This window comes from Eublepharis macularius, chromosome 1, assembly GCF_028583425.1.
Source record: "Eublepharis macularius isolate TG4126 chromosome 1, MPM_Emac_v1.0, whole genome shotgun sequence".
Lineage (NCBI taxonomy): Eukaryota > Metazoa > Chordata > Lepidosauria > Squamata > Eublepharidae > Eublepharis > Eublepharis macularius.
In genome coordinates this window covers 79832293-79850259 of record NC_072790.1, presented here as the reverse complement: position 1 = coordinate 79850259, position 17967 = coordinate 79832293, and the positions used below count along the sequence as shown (strand labels likewise).

General features: G+C 42.5%; 1 protein-coding gene across 1 annotated transcript; it reads right to left on the bottom strand.

The window, feature by feature from the left end:
* Positions 1–1322: 1322 nt before the first annotated feature.
* MRAP2 (melanocortin 2 receptor accessory protein 2) lies at positions 1323–14105 on the bottom strand. Its single transcript, XM_054992846.1, has 3 exons — positions 13985–14105; positions 10483–10582; positions 1323–1887 (listed from the first exon to the last, which is right to left on the bottom strand). The coding sequence occupies exons 1-3, from the start codon at positions 14103–14105 to the stop codon at positions 1494–1496; spliced, it is 615 nt and encodes a 204-aa protein (XP_054848821.1). The 3' UTR covers positions 1323–1493.
* Positions 14106–17967: the final 3862 nt, after the last annotated feature.

Below are 17967 nucleotides of genomic sequence, written 5' to 3'. Positions count from 1 at the left end.
ACTAGACAGTGCCATCTTGAAGCTATCGCTAATAGGGCCAATCAAGTTTGGTACAAATGTTCACTAAAAGAAGGCATCAAGTCAGGTGTGATAGTACTCATGGAACAGTCAGAGGGTTTTCTGTTGTACCTGGGCAAAGGAAAGTCCCAGCCTTGAAACTCATGCAGGGCCTTGATGATCCTTGTTCACATCCGGATGTCACTACCTTCCTTCTGCTGCAATACCACTCCACTTTCTAGATGCCTCAATGTGACATCTCCCATAGTAGATCAGAGTCTCAGCAGTTGTCCCTCAATTGCTGTTGACGAGAGCATTGAAACTTGAAGAGGAGGGGGATGCCATTCAAACGCTTGTTTTTAATTTAAATTATACTTGGTAGGTCTGCGCTACAAAGACAGTAACTGAAGGATACAGAGACTTAATATTTTTTTTAAAAAATCAAGAACTGCATGTTTCTAATCCCAGATGGTTCCCATCTAAGGAATAATGTAAATCTAGAATGTACATTCTTGGATCAAGAAATGTTTTAAAATGTGCTTCAGATATCTCATTTTCCCTATGACAGACCACTATGGCAACTAATAACTATTTCACAAGTTATCAGCATAGTGAATACATGTCTGAATACCATACAAACCCCTAGTGCTTCCTATACTTTTGTGAATCATGCTAGTCTCTTTATTGCAGGTAGACTGACAAGAATCACAATTAGTTCTGAAGACTATACATGCATATATATATACCCATGCTCAAGCAAGTATGGCTCTGCTATATGCTGGGAATCACTAGGAATACAAACACTCACTGTTTTCCAGAAATTTGAGATGTGACCCTGGAAACTACATGTAGTTTCTAGATTTTGCCAACTGGCACCTCTCAAGAAAAACTATTGGTGTAAAAATTATGTAGAAAAATACCTCCTTGTGAAGTTATTGGCTCTAATGCACAAGGAGTTAGTTACCTGCTGAGATCAATGAGACGTTAGCCAACTAAATATCCCATTTATTAATTAATTTTGTCAGTGTCCAGAAGCAACTTGGCAGTCTCTGACTTACTGCCAATGTGTTTAGGACTGAGATGTCAGCCCTGCTTAAGCACTACCACATACTGACTTCTGAGATTTGTAAACTCCAAGCATATTCTTGCTTTTGGTGACTTTCACACGTATCAATCTCAACATATTCTCATGTTGACTCATTCAAGTATGTTTTGAATTATTTTATCATCAATTTGCTGACTTACATATGTTAAAAAAGCAACATGACAATGATGACAGTCTGAGCAAACACTCAAAAGACAATATGAAACATCCCATGTTGTGTACAAAACATCCATATTACATGGACTCAGTCAACAGTAGTCCTGTATTAACAAATGAAACATAGTATGGGAGTCAAAGAACAGACCGCTGTTTTAACATAGATGTAAAAGGTGTGATGCCACTACACAGGAGTCCCTGCTGAATTACAGATCTACACTTTGCTCAAGTGTCTTCAGTTGAGAATCTGGTGTAAAGTTTGGCTAACTGGTTTGCTCTCTAAAATAATTGGTGGCTCTGAAATCAGCAGATCATCTTCACCCAGGGAAGAGTTCTGGTCAGTGTTCACAAAGTTGGGGATGTTGAATTTTGTGGGACAACTCAGCTCCTCTTCAAATCTCCCAGAGCTCTGGACCACTTCCTGGAACTGGATGTTACTGCCCAGAACTGGAGCTTTGCAGCATTGTTTTGCCCTGTCCAAATTCTCAACTTCATTGATGTAACAGTGGAAGAGCAACCTGGATTCCTCAGCGGCTTGATGGGAAAAGATCTGGTCGGAATCTAATGGCCTTCCAAATTCAGCCACAAAGCTGTTCATGCAGAATCTTTTCTCAGAAGGGTCTGCATTCCTAGAAAGCAAGCAAAAAGTCAATACAACATTGTATAAAATGAATTAGCTGTATCATTTGCCAATACTAGTTTCACTCATCTTCATCATCATGAACAAGCCACCCATAATACTAGGTCACCTAAAGTATGTATGAATGAGGGATTACTTAATTAATTATTTTGTCCTTAAACATTATAGCATTATTTTTACTTGCATATTTTCCCCCATGTCTGAAAGTTGAAAGTAAGAATGTGGAATGTCTTTGAAGTGCTCTCATTTCCTGCCTCCCAATTTGTCACTCCAAAGGAGATCAACAAACTAATCAACAATTTTCTCTCCCTCTCTTAAGATCATGGATGGTTTGGGTGTTCTTGGCAATCCACACGGGGGCTATAGACGGCGCCCATATTCCAATCTGTTCTCCCCAAGGAAGGAGTAATCGGAAGCAGTTTTCATTTATTTTTCTGCAGGGCACCGTAAACCTGGCAATCCAACATTAATTCTTGAAGGCATCTCTGTTCCTTCTCTCATTATTTCTGATTGAGTGTACCCCATGCTCAGGTGGCTCATGAAAACCTTTGGAAAGACTGCAGTCTCTTGGAGGCACAGGACCTTCGATTGAGCCCTGTGCCATGCCCAGAATGTAATGGAATGTGCCTTTCGGCATTTGAAGAGCCGTTGGAGATGCATTTCCACACAGCTAAGTATTGCAGAAGTGAATGTGACTTCTGTAGTCACAGTGTGTGTTATTCTCCACAATGTGTGCGCTGAAAAAGGATATAAGTATCTTGGGGATTTCTGCGAGCCCACAGCAATCAGGGTGCCGTTTGCAGAGGAGGATTTTCACGCTAATGACCACAGACACTTAGACTAGGGTAAGCTGGTAATGGAAGTGCTGGCCAACTTTATGGTTAGAATGTAGTCCGCTGAAATTCTCCTCTGACAAAGCAATAAGCTCTGAGTTACTTCATGTTTTTTGTTTTGACATAGTCAGTTTTGAGTGGCCTATAAGTTTGCTTAATAAACTACTGTGTTCTTAAACCTTTCTCCTTGTTCTTGTCCAGGGTGTGTGGATGGGTGGTTGTGCAGGTAAAATACCCATTGCCAATGTTGGCCTCAGTGATTCTTCTTTTTTCGGGGGGGGGGTCACTTTCATTTATCCCTTGGTAGATGCAAGGGGATTTTACATTCCTTATTTTCTGAATGGGGGCTTGTGGAGGGGTTTCTAAGTGGAAACATAACTCTACTTCCATTCCTACTCATGTGGGAACAGTCTGTGGGGTTTTCCAACTAATTTACAGTTGCTCATGGGAGCAGTCAGCCCACAAATGTGAGTGGTTGAGACTTAAAAAAAAAAAAACCTGTGGAGACAACACAGTGACATCATGTTAATGGGGCATGCTCTGTAGCATTCCTGTAATTTAGTGCAAGAATGCTGGTTAAGAGCAATGCCTCCATGACGCCCTGGCATTTTTTGGAAGGACAAGGAGATCGAGCACCTTCTTTCTGTCCTGCTGAAGAGTGGCAAGGCAAACAAGGTGATATGTAGTGCACACTTGGAGACCAGGTCCACCTTCAGTACAGCAGCAAGAAGGCTAGCTACCTTGGGCTACCACTCTTCCTCTGACCAGTGCCGCTCAAAGTTCAAGTGTGTCAATAGGGCCTTTTTTGATGTGCTTGAGGCCTGGCAAGGAATCCTCTACCAGAGTGGTAAGCCCACTCTACTTGCATCCCTCATGAAGCTCTGAGAGCAAGCAAGAAGGCCAAGCTGGCAAGACAGGATTCATGCTTGTGTTTTCGATAACTGCACGTAGACGTGCATCTCCACGTCCTCTCCCTGATGGAACGGCCTACATGAGGACTTTTGGGAAGCTCTCACTCTACTGACCTTCTACAAAGGATGCAGACCAGAAAATTTTTCAAAAGGATTTTTACTCATCTTGGAGGGATGTACTGTAGGAAAGTGGTCCCTACAGATGCATAATTTAAGGGATAGGGACTATATATTCTACTTATATGTACTGTGACTGGCTTAAAGTATGATCTCATTGCATAGTTAATATGATGCTTGAACTGTCTTAGAAATGGTTATGCTCTCTTTAGCATTTCTTACAGTCTTTAAGATTCTCATTATCATTTTAAAGCTTTTCAAATTTCCCAGCATACACCCAGTTATGTTGTTTATTGATTGGTCTCTGACTGTGACTTTACTGACTCACACTATGTTATGTGCCTTCAATCTCAGTAAGGAGGACTATAAATAATGTGCACGACAATAAAATTTAATAAATTCTTCTTTAACTTTGAGAGAGGGATTGGAGTACCTGCCATTCAATATATATACTCCCACCCCAATGGAATCTCACTGATGTCGATGCATTATTCCATTTTTGACAAAAATATAAATTTCAGCAGTGAGCACTTAACAATCAGAGATACAAACACATGGGACTTTAAGGGTTCATTTCAGAAATTTGTTAACCGTTGTATCCCCCTTTCAGCTGTTCTGCAGGGACATGAGGTGGTTGCTGGAAAGCAACTGCTGAAGGAGGAGGAAGCCAAAGGGGTATAAGGGCAGCTCCGGAGGAGCACTGTGTGGACAGAGGGGAGACAGCATGGATCCATGAAGATACCCATGGTATTTACAGCAATACGTTTCCCATGCCTGGCACTCTCAATAACTGTGCCAGAGTGTAAAGTACGCGGACGTATACCATATTCATTCCTTGACACTCACCGGTCCACGGGCAGATTGGAGGGCATAAGGCTGCCCTGAGTAATCAAAGCAATCCTCAGGTCCAGAGAATCCTAGGTGTGTGCGCAATCTGAAAAAACTGTCATTCCTGAGGAATTCTTCAAAGAAGCCTTATAGAAAAGGTTTTAGGATATCAACCTTATTTGTTTCTATCCTTTTCTTTAACTCATCCTTAGGAATCTGGAGCCAGTATGAATGAAGTTTTTCTTTGCTGATCGCAGATTACAGGGGCAAGAGGAGAGAAGTGGAGGGAGGTTTGGCACATTTCACGCAAACGAATCTGAAAAAGCTCAGATGATGCCCTAGAACCTGCCCCCATTTATTCTTCTGCTTGAACACCACTCTGGGGTTATCACCTCAAAAAACAGCAAGAATGGAAGTCTCTGAAGGGAACCTTGATTTCTCTTTGAAGCAACATGAATAAATCTTGTACTTTAAACAGAAATAAAATAGTAAGAGGAAGCAATGGGACAGCTTTCATAAAGAAACTCTTTTTGGGGGACACAGTTTGGGAGGCATAATGTGAACTTTATTCATAAATAGTGATCACAGTTAACAAAGAACTCTTAACTTCTAAACAAGACCTGTCAGTGCTAATCAAAAACTACAACAAATAAGCATGTGATAACAGGGAGAAACATCAGTGCCCTGCAGCCACAGCCACTATGCATTCTACAATGTCAAATGATCCCTTGGATGCCCAACACAGGAAAGTTTGGGTGGACCAGTCTCATCTACAGAAACAAAGCCTTCCTGCTGGTCACCTGGAGCCTGCTTTTCTTGCCCTACTTGTTGCTGCCACAGCATTAAATCCTCTAGTGTTTTCAGTGTGCTGACAGCATTCCACATAATTTCTAAGTTCTGCAGCCAAGCTTCCTGGAAAACCATTTATTCACTTCTGGTTTCTTGGAGAAGCTCATCATGCCTACGATTAACTTCCTGGAGCATCTCCTGATGCCATCACTTGGCCTCCTCCAGCTGCCTTCTTCTGTCTGCCATTTCTGCACTGTGCTTGCTTGCTGACTGAGTCATCATTCTTTCAGCAACACAGTACATTTCAGCCACCCTCCTCTTTCTTGTCTTCACATTAGTAAGTTATGTTCCTGGAGACAGTTCAGCCACAGTCTTCTCCTGTGAGCCTTTGGAAAACAGAGCACTTGTTAGTCTTACTGGAAAGGTGTCCCTTCAACATGACCCAAAGCCTTTAAACAACTTAGACCATGGAAGGCAGTAAGAGGGATCAGTCAAAGGTTGCCTTTGGTTATTTCTTAAAATCTTTATAAAACATTATTACTATGGGTGTCAAAAGATGAGATGCATCGCATCACATAGTAATATAGTGAGCATCACATAAAAACAAAACCTCCCTAGTAACTGAAAAGTATGATTGATTCCATTAGTCTTGTTTATAAAGGATCATCCCAAAAAAATGTGGAACAGTACCATGATTATCCCAGGAAGGTGGGTTGATTTTCTTTGTCTGGTAGAACATCCTCAGAGGATCCACAGGTGGCTTCATTTCCTTATTGAGGAACGGGATTTTTTTTTAAAAAAAGGATTAATCTGAAATCAGTATTTGGCATTGTTTCCACCAAAATAGAAATCTTACATAAAGACAGGTTAATGTGGGGACATGAAGCCTGAGATTCTTTGGTGTTCCTCTATACTTGTGTTTCCCACAGCAGATAGCTATCTTAACTAGGTGCTAACAAAATGTCAAGGCCATCTTTTAAAGCAGTCACACCCCTCAACAAAAGCAATTGTTACACTGCAGCATCTCCAGAATGTCCCCAATCTCCATATGCTCACAGTTAATTGCTGCTCATTGCCCCTATGGGAAACAAAAGTGCAATCAGCCAGACTGATGGCAGCCAAGTTGCAGGGTGAGCGTACCTGATTCCCCAAGAGCATGAGTCGCAATTTCATCTGAGTCTTCCTCATCAGCCATGTTGTTTTAGTCTGAACAGTTCTTCCTTGTTCCTAAGAGGAAAATAATGAGAAATTGGTGGCTGGTGGGTAGGAGAGTGGATAATCAGACAGTGATTTGGGCAGTCTCCAAATGAACACTTTCTTACCTTGAGAGCTAGGCATGGAGATGCGAATGTGTGCCGAATCAACTGTGACCAATCATGGGTAAACAGTTCCTCTGATCCCTCCTGCAGTTCCAGAGTGTTGTCCCCGTGTTCGGCCATTATCTCCAGGTTAATGCTTCTAGACAGATATTTGGGCTTCCTACTTGCTAATAAGCTCTCTGAGGTACGGGCACGATGAGGACGCATTCCCTGACCAATTATTGTGGGCAACCACTTGTTTGTACTCTAGGGGCATTGTCTTGGTTTTAGTCCAGCCCTCCAGTGCAGTGTGTTTGTGTCTTCAAGTAGCCATCTGCTCAACACTCTTTTCAAAGCAGTCAATATTCCAGTGAGAGGTGCATAGTGCCTCCTGGACTTTTTCCTCTCCTCAAAAAGAAAGGAGATCTATTATCTCCTTCTCATGCCACAATATGCCTCTCACTCCCACAGGCTTATTTTCCCGACATCTTGCTTAAGAGATGATTTTGGGGGACAACAGAAATTGAGCTTTCCTTTCCTATGACTGCAATAGTTGTTGAAGAAGAAACTTGGCATCCAAACATTTCTGAAACAGGGCCGATTCCGCACGGCTTACCTGAAGCCGGAACGTTGCGGGACGTTGTAGAACATGCCGGCAAAAACGCGAAAGATCGCGTTTTCTTGCATGAGTTTTGTGTGATGTCGCGCAAAACTCACGTGAGAAAATGCGATCTTCTGCGTTTTTGCCGGCATGTTCCACAGCGTCCTGGCTTCAGGTAAGCCCTGCGGAATCGGCCCAGGATACACTGCTGAGGCCAGGAGGGGCCAGGAACTGGCCGATTGGTGGAGAGGCTGGGATTGCATGACAGGAGTTTCAATACAAACTGCGTCTCCACCTTTGCAGATACTGGACTGTTATGTTGCCATTCAAAAATGAATGTTATAATTTGCCTGCTTAGACCATTGTGGCCATGGCTGTGTGTTCATAATATAAGATTAGTGTTATAAAGCAATTTTCTAGTGAAATAATAAAAAGGGGGTGCAAGCCATTAGATTGATCAAAATGCTTCCCATGAGTGCAATACCAAAGATTTTCCACTACTAATAAAAAGGATTTTGCTGTGGAGTTGCCATTAGCCAGCATAGCAAAGGGATAATGTGTACATACAGATTTTTTAATGTAATTGCGCTATGACTCTGGAAATAATAAAAAAGGCCTACATATGTGGAAACATTGCAAGCAGACTTCAGGAAGTGAACAATATTGTAATGAAGGAGAGGCAAGAGCCACAGACAAAAGTGGATGAAGATTCATGGGAGGTCTCTTCTGAAGCACTTCATACGGTTTATATGCATGGCCAGGGGTCATTTTGAGGGGGAATGCGCAGGAACACAGTTCCAGCAGTTCCCCAAAGAGGTCACATGTCAGGTGGCCCCACCCACTTGACTTTCGACCATTTGGGGCCCATTTCGGCCAGGATTGGGGCCAAAACAGCCAGGATCAGGCCTCTGACAGGCGGTGGATCACTCTCCTGCTCAGCAGTGGCCCGATCCTGACCATTTGGGGCCCCTTTTCAGCCCTTTTTGCCATTTTGGGCCCAATTTCTTCCCTGAACAGTCAGGATTGGGTCCAAAAGAGCCAGGATAGGTGATGTCAGGGGGTGTGGCATATGCAAATCAGTTATGCTAACGAGTTCCTCCAGCTCTTTTTCTATGAAATTACCCCTGTGCATGGCAATGCTGCTGAAAATGCCCTGGAAACTAGCAGCAAACCCTCGAAGCAAGTGCAATCTCAGAAAATGCGCAAAAAAGCTGGGAAAGCACGAAGTGCACACAGCTGACAAACAATAATGTGTGGAAGGTTCGGTATAAACCACCACAGTTCTGGGGGTGATCCGCTTCTTTTACAACATACAGAAACAGCCTTTGCACGTGGAAGGTCCCAGGTCCAATCCCTGGCATCTCCAGTTAAAACTGAAGTAGGTAGTTAGTAGTAAGTGACGGGGAAGGCTTCTGCCTGAAACCCTGGAGAGATGCTGCCCATCAGAGGAGACAATACTGACCATGACAGACCAATGGTCTGAGTCAGGTAAGGTACCTTCACTGGTTCTTGCAGCTCGAAACAATTTAGCTAAATTGTTTTGAGCAGACAGTGAGCAATTTTCAGAAAAATAAACCCCCTAAATATTTGTAGCATTCAGTGGCCATAATGATGGCAAAGACTTATTCTCTGCTGCTCCACATGGGAAGACCAGAGTTAAGTTACAGAAGAGTAAAAATATTTCAGGTTTTTTTTAAAAAATCACAATATTGATCTGTATTGAAACAATGGAGAGTAAACCTCCAGCAAGGCTAACAGAAAGCTGGCCTTTTGTGTAGAATCACAGCATGGCCAGATCAGATATCTGCAAAAGGGTACCAGCTTCCTAACTAGATACAGCTGAGGGAGAGCAGTTTTGCTGTCATAGAGACCTGTTTCTCCAGCAGGACATCAGCTGAGATCACTAAGAAATAATCTTTCTTCTCCATTTTTCTCTTCAGCCCCAAAAGTGCACTCCTCAGCAACACACTAGTGTGCTGGCAACTGGGCAGTTCATTTATAGGCTTTCTGTGCCTCTAGATTTTAATCCGATTAAAGGCATCCTAAGGGAAAGGCAACAGAAAGCCTCACCCAGACTTCTGCAGAGGTAGGATTATCCTCAGCTGTTGCAGTGTGTACTTTTTTCAGGGAAACAGGAATTTGATGGCAGAAACCTCCCTCACTACTTCTGCAGTCAGCTGTCACGGTTCACACTTCAAGCGCAGAATAACCAAGCAACGTGTGTACATGGTGTCAACCAGTCCCTGAGTCATGCGACAAATTCTATACACTAAATTGAGAGCCCAACCTCAACTTTCCATAAAACCCAAGCATAACTAAAATAGCAACTGAATGCAAAGATATGTTCTGTACATTCCTTCTTTTTTAAAGGAGAAATGTAGCCAATGGATCTCTTATTTGGGCACTGAGCAGGATTTAAATGAGAACAATAACCAGGAAACCAAGGGCAACATTAACCAGGCAACTTTTCATTCAAATACCAGATAACTGGACTTTGGGATAAACCTTCCAGAAATGGTAGGATACATTTGAAATTTTACAAAGCTAGCTAAAACCTGCTGCATTCCAGAACACACTATATACTTTCAGACTACTCCAAACTACTTGGGATGGGGGAGGAGGATGCTACTTTCAGGGACTGCCCCTTTCTGTCAATCTCTCCCCCACTCCCCAAGCAACTGGATATGGCACATTCTTCCGCAAGTCAGCAAACATTCTTTTCTTTAGTGAAAAAGCCAGCATTTTCTCAAGAGACAAGATCTCAGGTTGGTGCCTTTTCCAAATAAAGGGGTGCTTAGATTTTACAACAACTAAGAGCTAAACTACACAAGATGAATTACTCGAGGACGCTCAATTGAAGGGAGACGAAATGTTAGCCGGGAAGCATAGTTTGAATTTCACCTCTCTCTACAAAATCAGCAAAGATCACTCCTCAGAGGGTTTGTTAATAATTGACAGAGCCTTCAGGGAGGCAAAGAGGAAATTAACAAACCCTCTGAGGAGCGATCTTTGCGAGAGGTGAAATTCAAACTACGCTTCCCAGCTTACACTGCGTCTCCCTTCACTTGAGCATCCTCATGTAATTCGTCTTGTGTAGTTTAGCTCTATGACACTGCTACTTCTAACATCAGAATGAATACATTCCAAAGAGCTGCTGCTACAAAGAACACTGCCAGGGGACTTTGGCTAAGTATGAGTTGTACTTACTCTTGATGTGGAGCTCCTGTCTTTGTCAACAAGGTGAGTACAAAGAACATAAAAATGACAAAGACAGCAAGGCCAACCCAAAACCCAATCACAATGGAATCTGCAAAGGAAAGAGAGAATGAGGGGAGTTAAATCATGGATGAAGGTTTTAAAAATCACCTCTTATTCTACATATTAGTATCTCATTATTACAAAACATCTGAGTCTCAAGAAAATCTGTCACATGCCATCTTAAATGGCATTAATATTTTGATGATTTCCATCACTGACAAGTGCTGGTCAATCCCTTTCTGATTATGGCAGTGGTGTATGTGTGTATAGTCAGCCAGTGCAGTACAGCAAGGACCTTCCAGTTGTGAAAAGACATTTTTACACTAGAGATGGGCATGAAATGGGAAAAAAACGAAACAAGCGTTTCGTGTTTTGTTGCATTCCACGGATCATGAATCACGAACTTTCACGAAATTGTACCATTTCATGAAACGATTTGTTAGTTTCGTGATTCGTCAGAACCCAGGGCACTTCAATGGCACTCTTCATACCCAGAGATGCCAAACTCGCAGGGAGACTTCAGCAGGTTCTCCTCCGCCCACCCTCACCCAACAAGAACAAATGCTCTAAATAAGAATATAAGCCAAGAAAATTAAAGAAAAAAAAAGTAGGCCTCAGTCAAGCTAGGCCCCTGAGCCAGGCAATGCCCTGAGACTGTGGTGGGGTGGGGTGGGGTGAAGGAAAGAAGGCACCCTCACCCAATGACCTTCCCAGCAAGGCCAAGAGCTGAAAATAAGGAGGCTTTTCAGCCTCTTTTAAAGCAGCAGCAAATCTAGCCAAAAGCCCCCAATTCCACTCTCTCACTCCAAATCCCAGTCCTCCCTCTCCCTCTGTCTACTGGAACTGAAAATAATGAGGCAGAGAGCTGTGCCTTACATAAGAAATGCTCATATAGAGCAGAACAGGAGGTCTCTGGTTGGCAGACAGACCTGCCTAACAGGGTTTGGAGGGATGAGATTGGTGTTCCCATGGCTACAGAAGGCCCATCTCCTCAGTTGCCTAGGGGATTAACCCCCCTGCTCCTTGCTGTATAGGGCAGAATGGAAGCTCTCCAGTTGGCAGGGAGAGCTGCCTATCAAGGTTATATGGGCTAAGATTGGGGTTTCCAATGGCAACAAAAGGTATGCAGACATTCTGGGGCTATGTTGCCTAGGGAATCAATTGATTGGAACCAGCCTGTCTGGCATCACAAATCATTCACGAATGAAACGAATCGGCCCAAAAAGTTGTGAATTTCGTGAAAATCACGGCCCCATGAAACGCATTTCACAAAACATAAATCTGCCCAATTTGTCACGAAATTTGATTTGTATTTCGATTCATGCCCATGTCTATTTTACACACAGATCACTCTTCTGAACCCAAGCCCTAGGGAACAGAAGATGCTGAAGAGGAAGGTGAATGTTCATTTAACACTCAGATGTGCATGCCCAGTGTTCCAAATTGACAATGCCCTTTGTGGCAGTGCTGATCAGCTGTTTGCAGGCTCAGCAGGGGAGGTAGTCTAAATGGCACTTCCCACTTCTCAACTCCTACTCACAGACAGATGATCAACACAATCTGAGATGACAGTGCCAGATTAGCAGACAAGTTGTCCAGAGCCTGCTTGCGGTGTGAGAAGACCACGGGACTAGGGCCAGCAGCTCAAAAGTTATAGATAATGACTAACATATACCAACATCTAGACAGAGTGAACAGGGGAAGGAAAACCCTGAGGATATGCAGTGCGAAGTAAACATTTCCCTGGCACCGTGGTCTTCAAACTCTCTAGAACAGGTGTGCAACTGAACTGTTAGCATGAGATGATCAGAGTCATATGACAGGAAGATAGGAAGCCAGAGTTATGGCCTCATCAGTGTCAAGGAACAGCAGACTCAAAGGAAATACAAGTCAAACATTAGGAGGTCTATTACAGACAAACCAAGAGTCAGAGCCTTGGAGGAGCCTTTCCACTACTGCATGATCTCCTGCTGCTCAGTGTAGGAACTGGGTGGGGGGAGGGCACCCTTGCTCTTTATGCATGTGCACGGGAAGCAGGCCCTTCCAAAAGGGGTCTATAGGTGATCACAACCCAGCAGGTAGGGCTCCATGACCCACCTGAGTGTCCATGGGTTGCAGACCTTAGCCCATATGTGGCACAGAATCTTCACCCCAGTCTTTGTACAAATTTTCTGGGTTTGTTTCCAATGTGCTAATAACTAAATTTAACAGTTGAGAGGAAAGCAATTTCAAATGATGCAAAGTGCATCAAAGTGAGATACTAAAAGCTACCTGATTAGCTATATAATTTTTGAACAATAAAAAGAACAATTACACCAAGGCATTATTAAAGCAATTTGTAATTAAGGTTGATTACAGTTTTATTATGCTGTACTCTCGTTTGAAGTTTTACGCACAACTTTGGCAAACAAATTCCATTTGCATTTGAATTTCCTTTCAACCAGGATACCATAGCTCTAATTATAAGGGTTCTGGATGGTGTGTGTTCAGAAGAGCAGTTCTGTTCATCAAAGCACATTAAAGCTCCCTGTTAATTAGTATACCCATGAAAAGATAGTATAATAATACACGTAAGAGGATCCAGAGGAGTTAGCCATGTTAGTCTGTAGTAGCAAAATAGAAAACAGTCCAGCAGCACCTTTAAGACTAATCAACTTTACTGTAGCATAAGCTTTCGAGAGCCACAGCTCTCTTCGTCAGTTGCGAGTGGAGAAATATTAAAAGTTTACAGTTCTCAACTGAAAGAGCATGTATGCATAATAATGAATCAAACACCAGCACAGATGTCAGTCTCATCTCTCCTGCTTCATGTTCAGCTCAGATGAGTTGTCTACCATTTTATTTAATTGATGCATATGTTTTGCTATTCAATCATCCTTATTAAGTAAAAAAAAAAAGGAAACATTTAGAGAAAAACTGTTTGGGGGCGGGGGGGGGGGGCAAAGCCGATCAGCACTGTGCCCTGCCAGCTTCCATTTCAAATTCCCAGAACTATTTTTTTAAACAGCATCAGAGGAATTAGTATAATTGGACGACACATTTAAGGGATTTCTACTTCACTACCCTACGTTGTAGCCCTGTCTGTCCCTCTCTTAAAACTATCACATGAAAATTCACTTCATGCATCTGACAAAGTGGGCTCAAGTGCACAAAGGCTGGAATTTGTGTCCTTTCTGAGAATTACTTCTTCTGCATCATATTCATGGAGTTGACATTCACTGATTGTTGCTTGCATTATTTATATCTCCACATTCATCTATGTTGTTAAATATTCATCATAGAAGTGTAGGAAAAGGTGTCCAAGAGGCCTGGCCAAAACTGTAGGTAAGATGATTTAGAGAGAAAAAGAACACCTCTCAAAATTCATTTACTTGTAACTACAGCAGAAAACAAAGAAAGATCTTTCACAATTTAAAATCAATGAAACAAAGAGCTCTCTGACAACACTTACACTTATGAGCCTTGAGTCCTTCAAATGAAACGGGCCCATACTCATAATATTCATATTCCCAAGTGTAATCAGAATTTGACAAAGCATGTTGTGATGTTTTGTTAAATCGATGTGCAGCCATCTTCAACCTGTTACATATTTAGAAAAGTGAAAACAGATGTTATCAGAGAAAGCAACCCAACCCAGGTTTTTTCCCACTTCTCCATTTAATGCATAGCAGGCCCCTACTCTACACTCTCATCTCTCTGGCAGTGGTCCTCCTTTCATGAAAGTTGTTTTTGCCTATTCCCCCAGTCTACTGCCACCTGGCTGAATCAGCCACACGCCAGAGACCTTCCTAAACTTACAATCCACTTGTAAAGTAACTCCATGCTACTTTCTCTCTCCCAGCACATAATACAGGAATCTCACATCAGCTAATACGGACCAAGTTTATATTCTTATTTTCCACGTGTCGTATTTCTAAAGATTCAATATTACTAACCAACATGTTGTATTTCATGGCCAATTGGTACATTTTGCAGAAGCAAACCCAAAGCAATTTGCCATTGAGATTCCAAGCTCACTTTGTTCCTCTCCTCCCTTTTTGCCTTGTGAGCCACCTGAGATAGTTGTGACCCACTTTAGGGTCTGAGAAACCTAATTCTGAGCCACTATCCATTCAAAGATGTGGCACATTTGTTATCGCCCTTGTGATCCATTCCTGTGTGGGGAGGGACTGTAGCTTTGCGCAATAGAAGGTCACAGGTTCAATTTCTGGCATCTCCAATTAAACAGTAATAACAGATGGGAACACCCTTTTTCTGCCAGAGACCTATTCCTAATACTGAGCTAGCTGGCCATGGCCTGATTCTATATAAGGCAGCTTCATATGTGCTGTATGAAACCACCATCAACCACACTAAATGGCAGTTCAAGTACATTAATAGCTCTCCTGAAGCTTCAGAGCAGTTTTCATTTTACAGAAATCAGAACTTACACAAAAATTATCCTCTGTGGGCTATTTGGTATATTCTCCCCATACTGAACAACTGAGCATAAACTAGAATATGCTGGCTCAGTGTTCTAAAAAGAACCAAGGTTTTTTTCACTTTGATAAAGTGCTTGTAGTAAGTTTTAATTTTAAAAAAGACTATCCCATCAACTTTAGAAGTATTCCATTGGCTGTTATACAGATTTTGTTTGTTTTTTAAAAGATTATGCAAATTGTTCATTTCTTTCTGCTATTTTACTTAGATATTAGAGACAAAGGCATGAATGGAATTATCCCATTGAAATTAATGGCATCTGAACCCTCCTTCGGTCCTGGGATACCTAGGAGAAAAGCAAGTATATCAATATTTAAAATAAATAAACATTCAATAAAGTGTTTAACCATTGCATGAAGTATGTTTGCAAGGTATTTAGCTTGTTTCTGGAACCAATACTTACCTTTTGTTCTGAAGTGCAGTCTTCATATAGCAAAACAATTGCAGATTTGGGTTTTTGCCATTTGACACAACATATCCTCCCCCCCCCCCCACCAAGGCACCCTTTTTTGGTACTGAGCATCCAGCATGATGGATGCTCTATCTTGTGATACCTTGCTTGGCTTTAATGAAAGATATTACGCAATATGTGTCATGGGCCAGCCTCGACCTGTCACCTTGCCACCAGCTGTCAGGTCCTCCTCAGAGGACAAGGAACTGGAGGAGCCAGCCTCTGTATCAGGGGAGCCTGCAACAGAACTGGCGCAAGAAGAGCCCTCAATGAAGTGACAAGAACTTGGGGGAGGCCGCCGGGGGGGTGAGGGTTCAAGCAGAGTGAGGGAGGAACTGGAAAGATCTGAACCTCCTGAGCCAACCATGAGAAGGATGCAGCGGGAGTGGGCAGCAGCCTCGGAGCACTGATGGAGCACCCGTCTCCGCACACAATGCTGGGAGGTACAAGATGACGAGTCCGAGGAGCCGGAATCAGATGAAGAGGCAACACCTATAAGCCAGCTGGTTAACTTATCAAGGGGATAAACTTCTGGATTGTCTGGCTAAGGTTGAATTGGGGCACTGAATTTGATGGTTCCATTGTTACCTGGCAGGCTGTTTCCAGAAGCTGAGGATGAGGTAGCACTGTTTGATACCACAGCAGTTATGCCATGGTATGTCACAAGGTTCTAGCCCTCTCACGCCATTTAACATCTAAATGAAGCTATTGGGACAAGTCATAGGTAATCCAGAGTTTTGGAGTTAAATGCCATCAACTTGTGATGACATGAACTCTGTCTCCCCTTCCCATTTCTTTCAGGTGAAGCTGTTAATAGTCTGAACCAGTGTCTAGAGCTGCTAATGGTCTTGCTGAGGCCCATTAAACTGAAGCTCAGTTCAGATAAGCCTAAGGTACTTTGGAAAGAACCGACACTGACAGAAGCAGGAAACAACCCACTCAGCATGTGTTTGAACTCCTCCTGAAGAAGTAGGTTCACAGCTTGGGGGTGCCATCAGTCAAATTACCTTGGTTCAGTCTTGAAACTGCTTTTTATACTCTTTCAAGTTATGCGCAGTGCATCTGCTGCAAATTCACTTTTCCCTGGAGGGATTTTTGCAGGGTTTTTCCTGCACACTCCCCCAATTTTTTTAAAAGTGGAGTTAAGACTTTTTTAATGAGGCGCAGAATGTTTTCTTTGGTGGAATCCGTGGCTTGGTCTTTAACCCTCCCCTTTATCCCCTTGCGTGCTGACAGGTTGAACACCAATGTGTAACCACTCCATTTTTCGTTCTTCTGCCACTCTTGCCCCTCCAGCTTTCCTTTAAAAAAATGTAAAAATATCATCATTGTGTTGTATGTGTGTGTGCTAACTTCAGCAGCATGAAGTAAATTGTCTTCTCACCAACACAAGATGTGTAGGATGGCATTTTGTATGTCATTCTCTTTTTTTCCCCCCATGAATTTTGTTGAGTATTTCCTTTAAAAAAAAAATTCCAACAATGTTGCAACACTGATATATTGGGGGGAAATCTCCATGTTTATGTCTCTTTCTATTTCAAAAGTAATTGTCCAAATTATAATCACACTTAGGGAAGATCAGTTCCTTTTTTTTTTTTTTGCACATGCACTCTGTTAAAAGAACGCGGCAATGGCTGCTAGAAAAACTCTGCAGAGAGTACTGAATCCTTCTTCTGATTTTAAAGTTTCCCTCTAAAACACCTCAATCATTCAAAAAACAGACATTTTTATTACATTTACAGTGTAAATATCACCGTTCAGTCATTGGAGGACAAGTACAGGATGAGACAGGCGTTATCCATAACCCCCTCTAATGTCCAAACACTACAACATTGTAACCCGGAAAAACCCACACTGACAAAACCACTGATGTCGTCTTCATCCTCCAGAAATCCCACAGCAGAAACAGGACATTTTTTAAACTGCAGGTGTGGGGGAAACCCAGACAGTACATCGGTTCAACTACCTCAAGTGCAGAATTACAGAAGCCCAAATCGGAGTGGATTCTTGCAGGCCAAATCCCCAGAAAACTTGCTGTAAATTGGGTGTGCAGAAAAGCCCCTGGATCTACACTTGGACATACAATTTCATCTGTAGTACATGGCACCTTTAACAACGTTGACTAGTTTGCCAGCTTGAAACTTCAGTTAGTTCAAAATGCAGCAGCAGGTTTGCTAGCTGGTGTGGATTACAGGCATCATGTAACATCAATGTTCAAAAATCTGCACTGGCTGCTTGTTTGCTTCCAGTCCTAATTCAGAGTACTGATTTTAACCTATAAAACCTTACGCAACTTGGGACCAGGGAACTTGAAGGGCCACTTGTTCCCATATAGCCCTGCCTGGACATTGCGTTCATAAGCCTAGAGGAAGACACTCAGGTCCAGAATGCATTTTAAAGAGTTTATTCTAAGCACACACAGAGATGGATATATTGGGGAGGGGAAAGGGGAAGGGAAATGCAGATTTAGAAAATAAAAGTACAGTTGATAGGTAGGTCAAAAC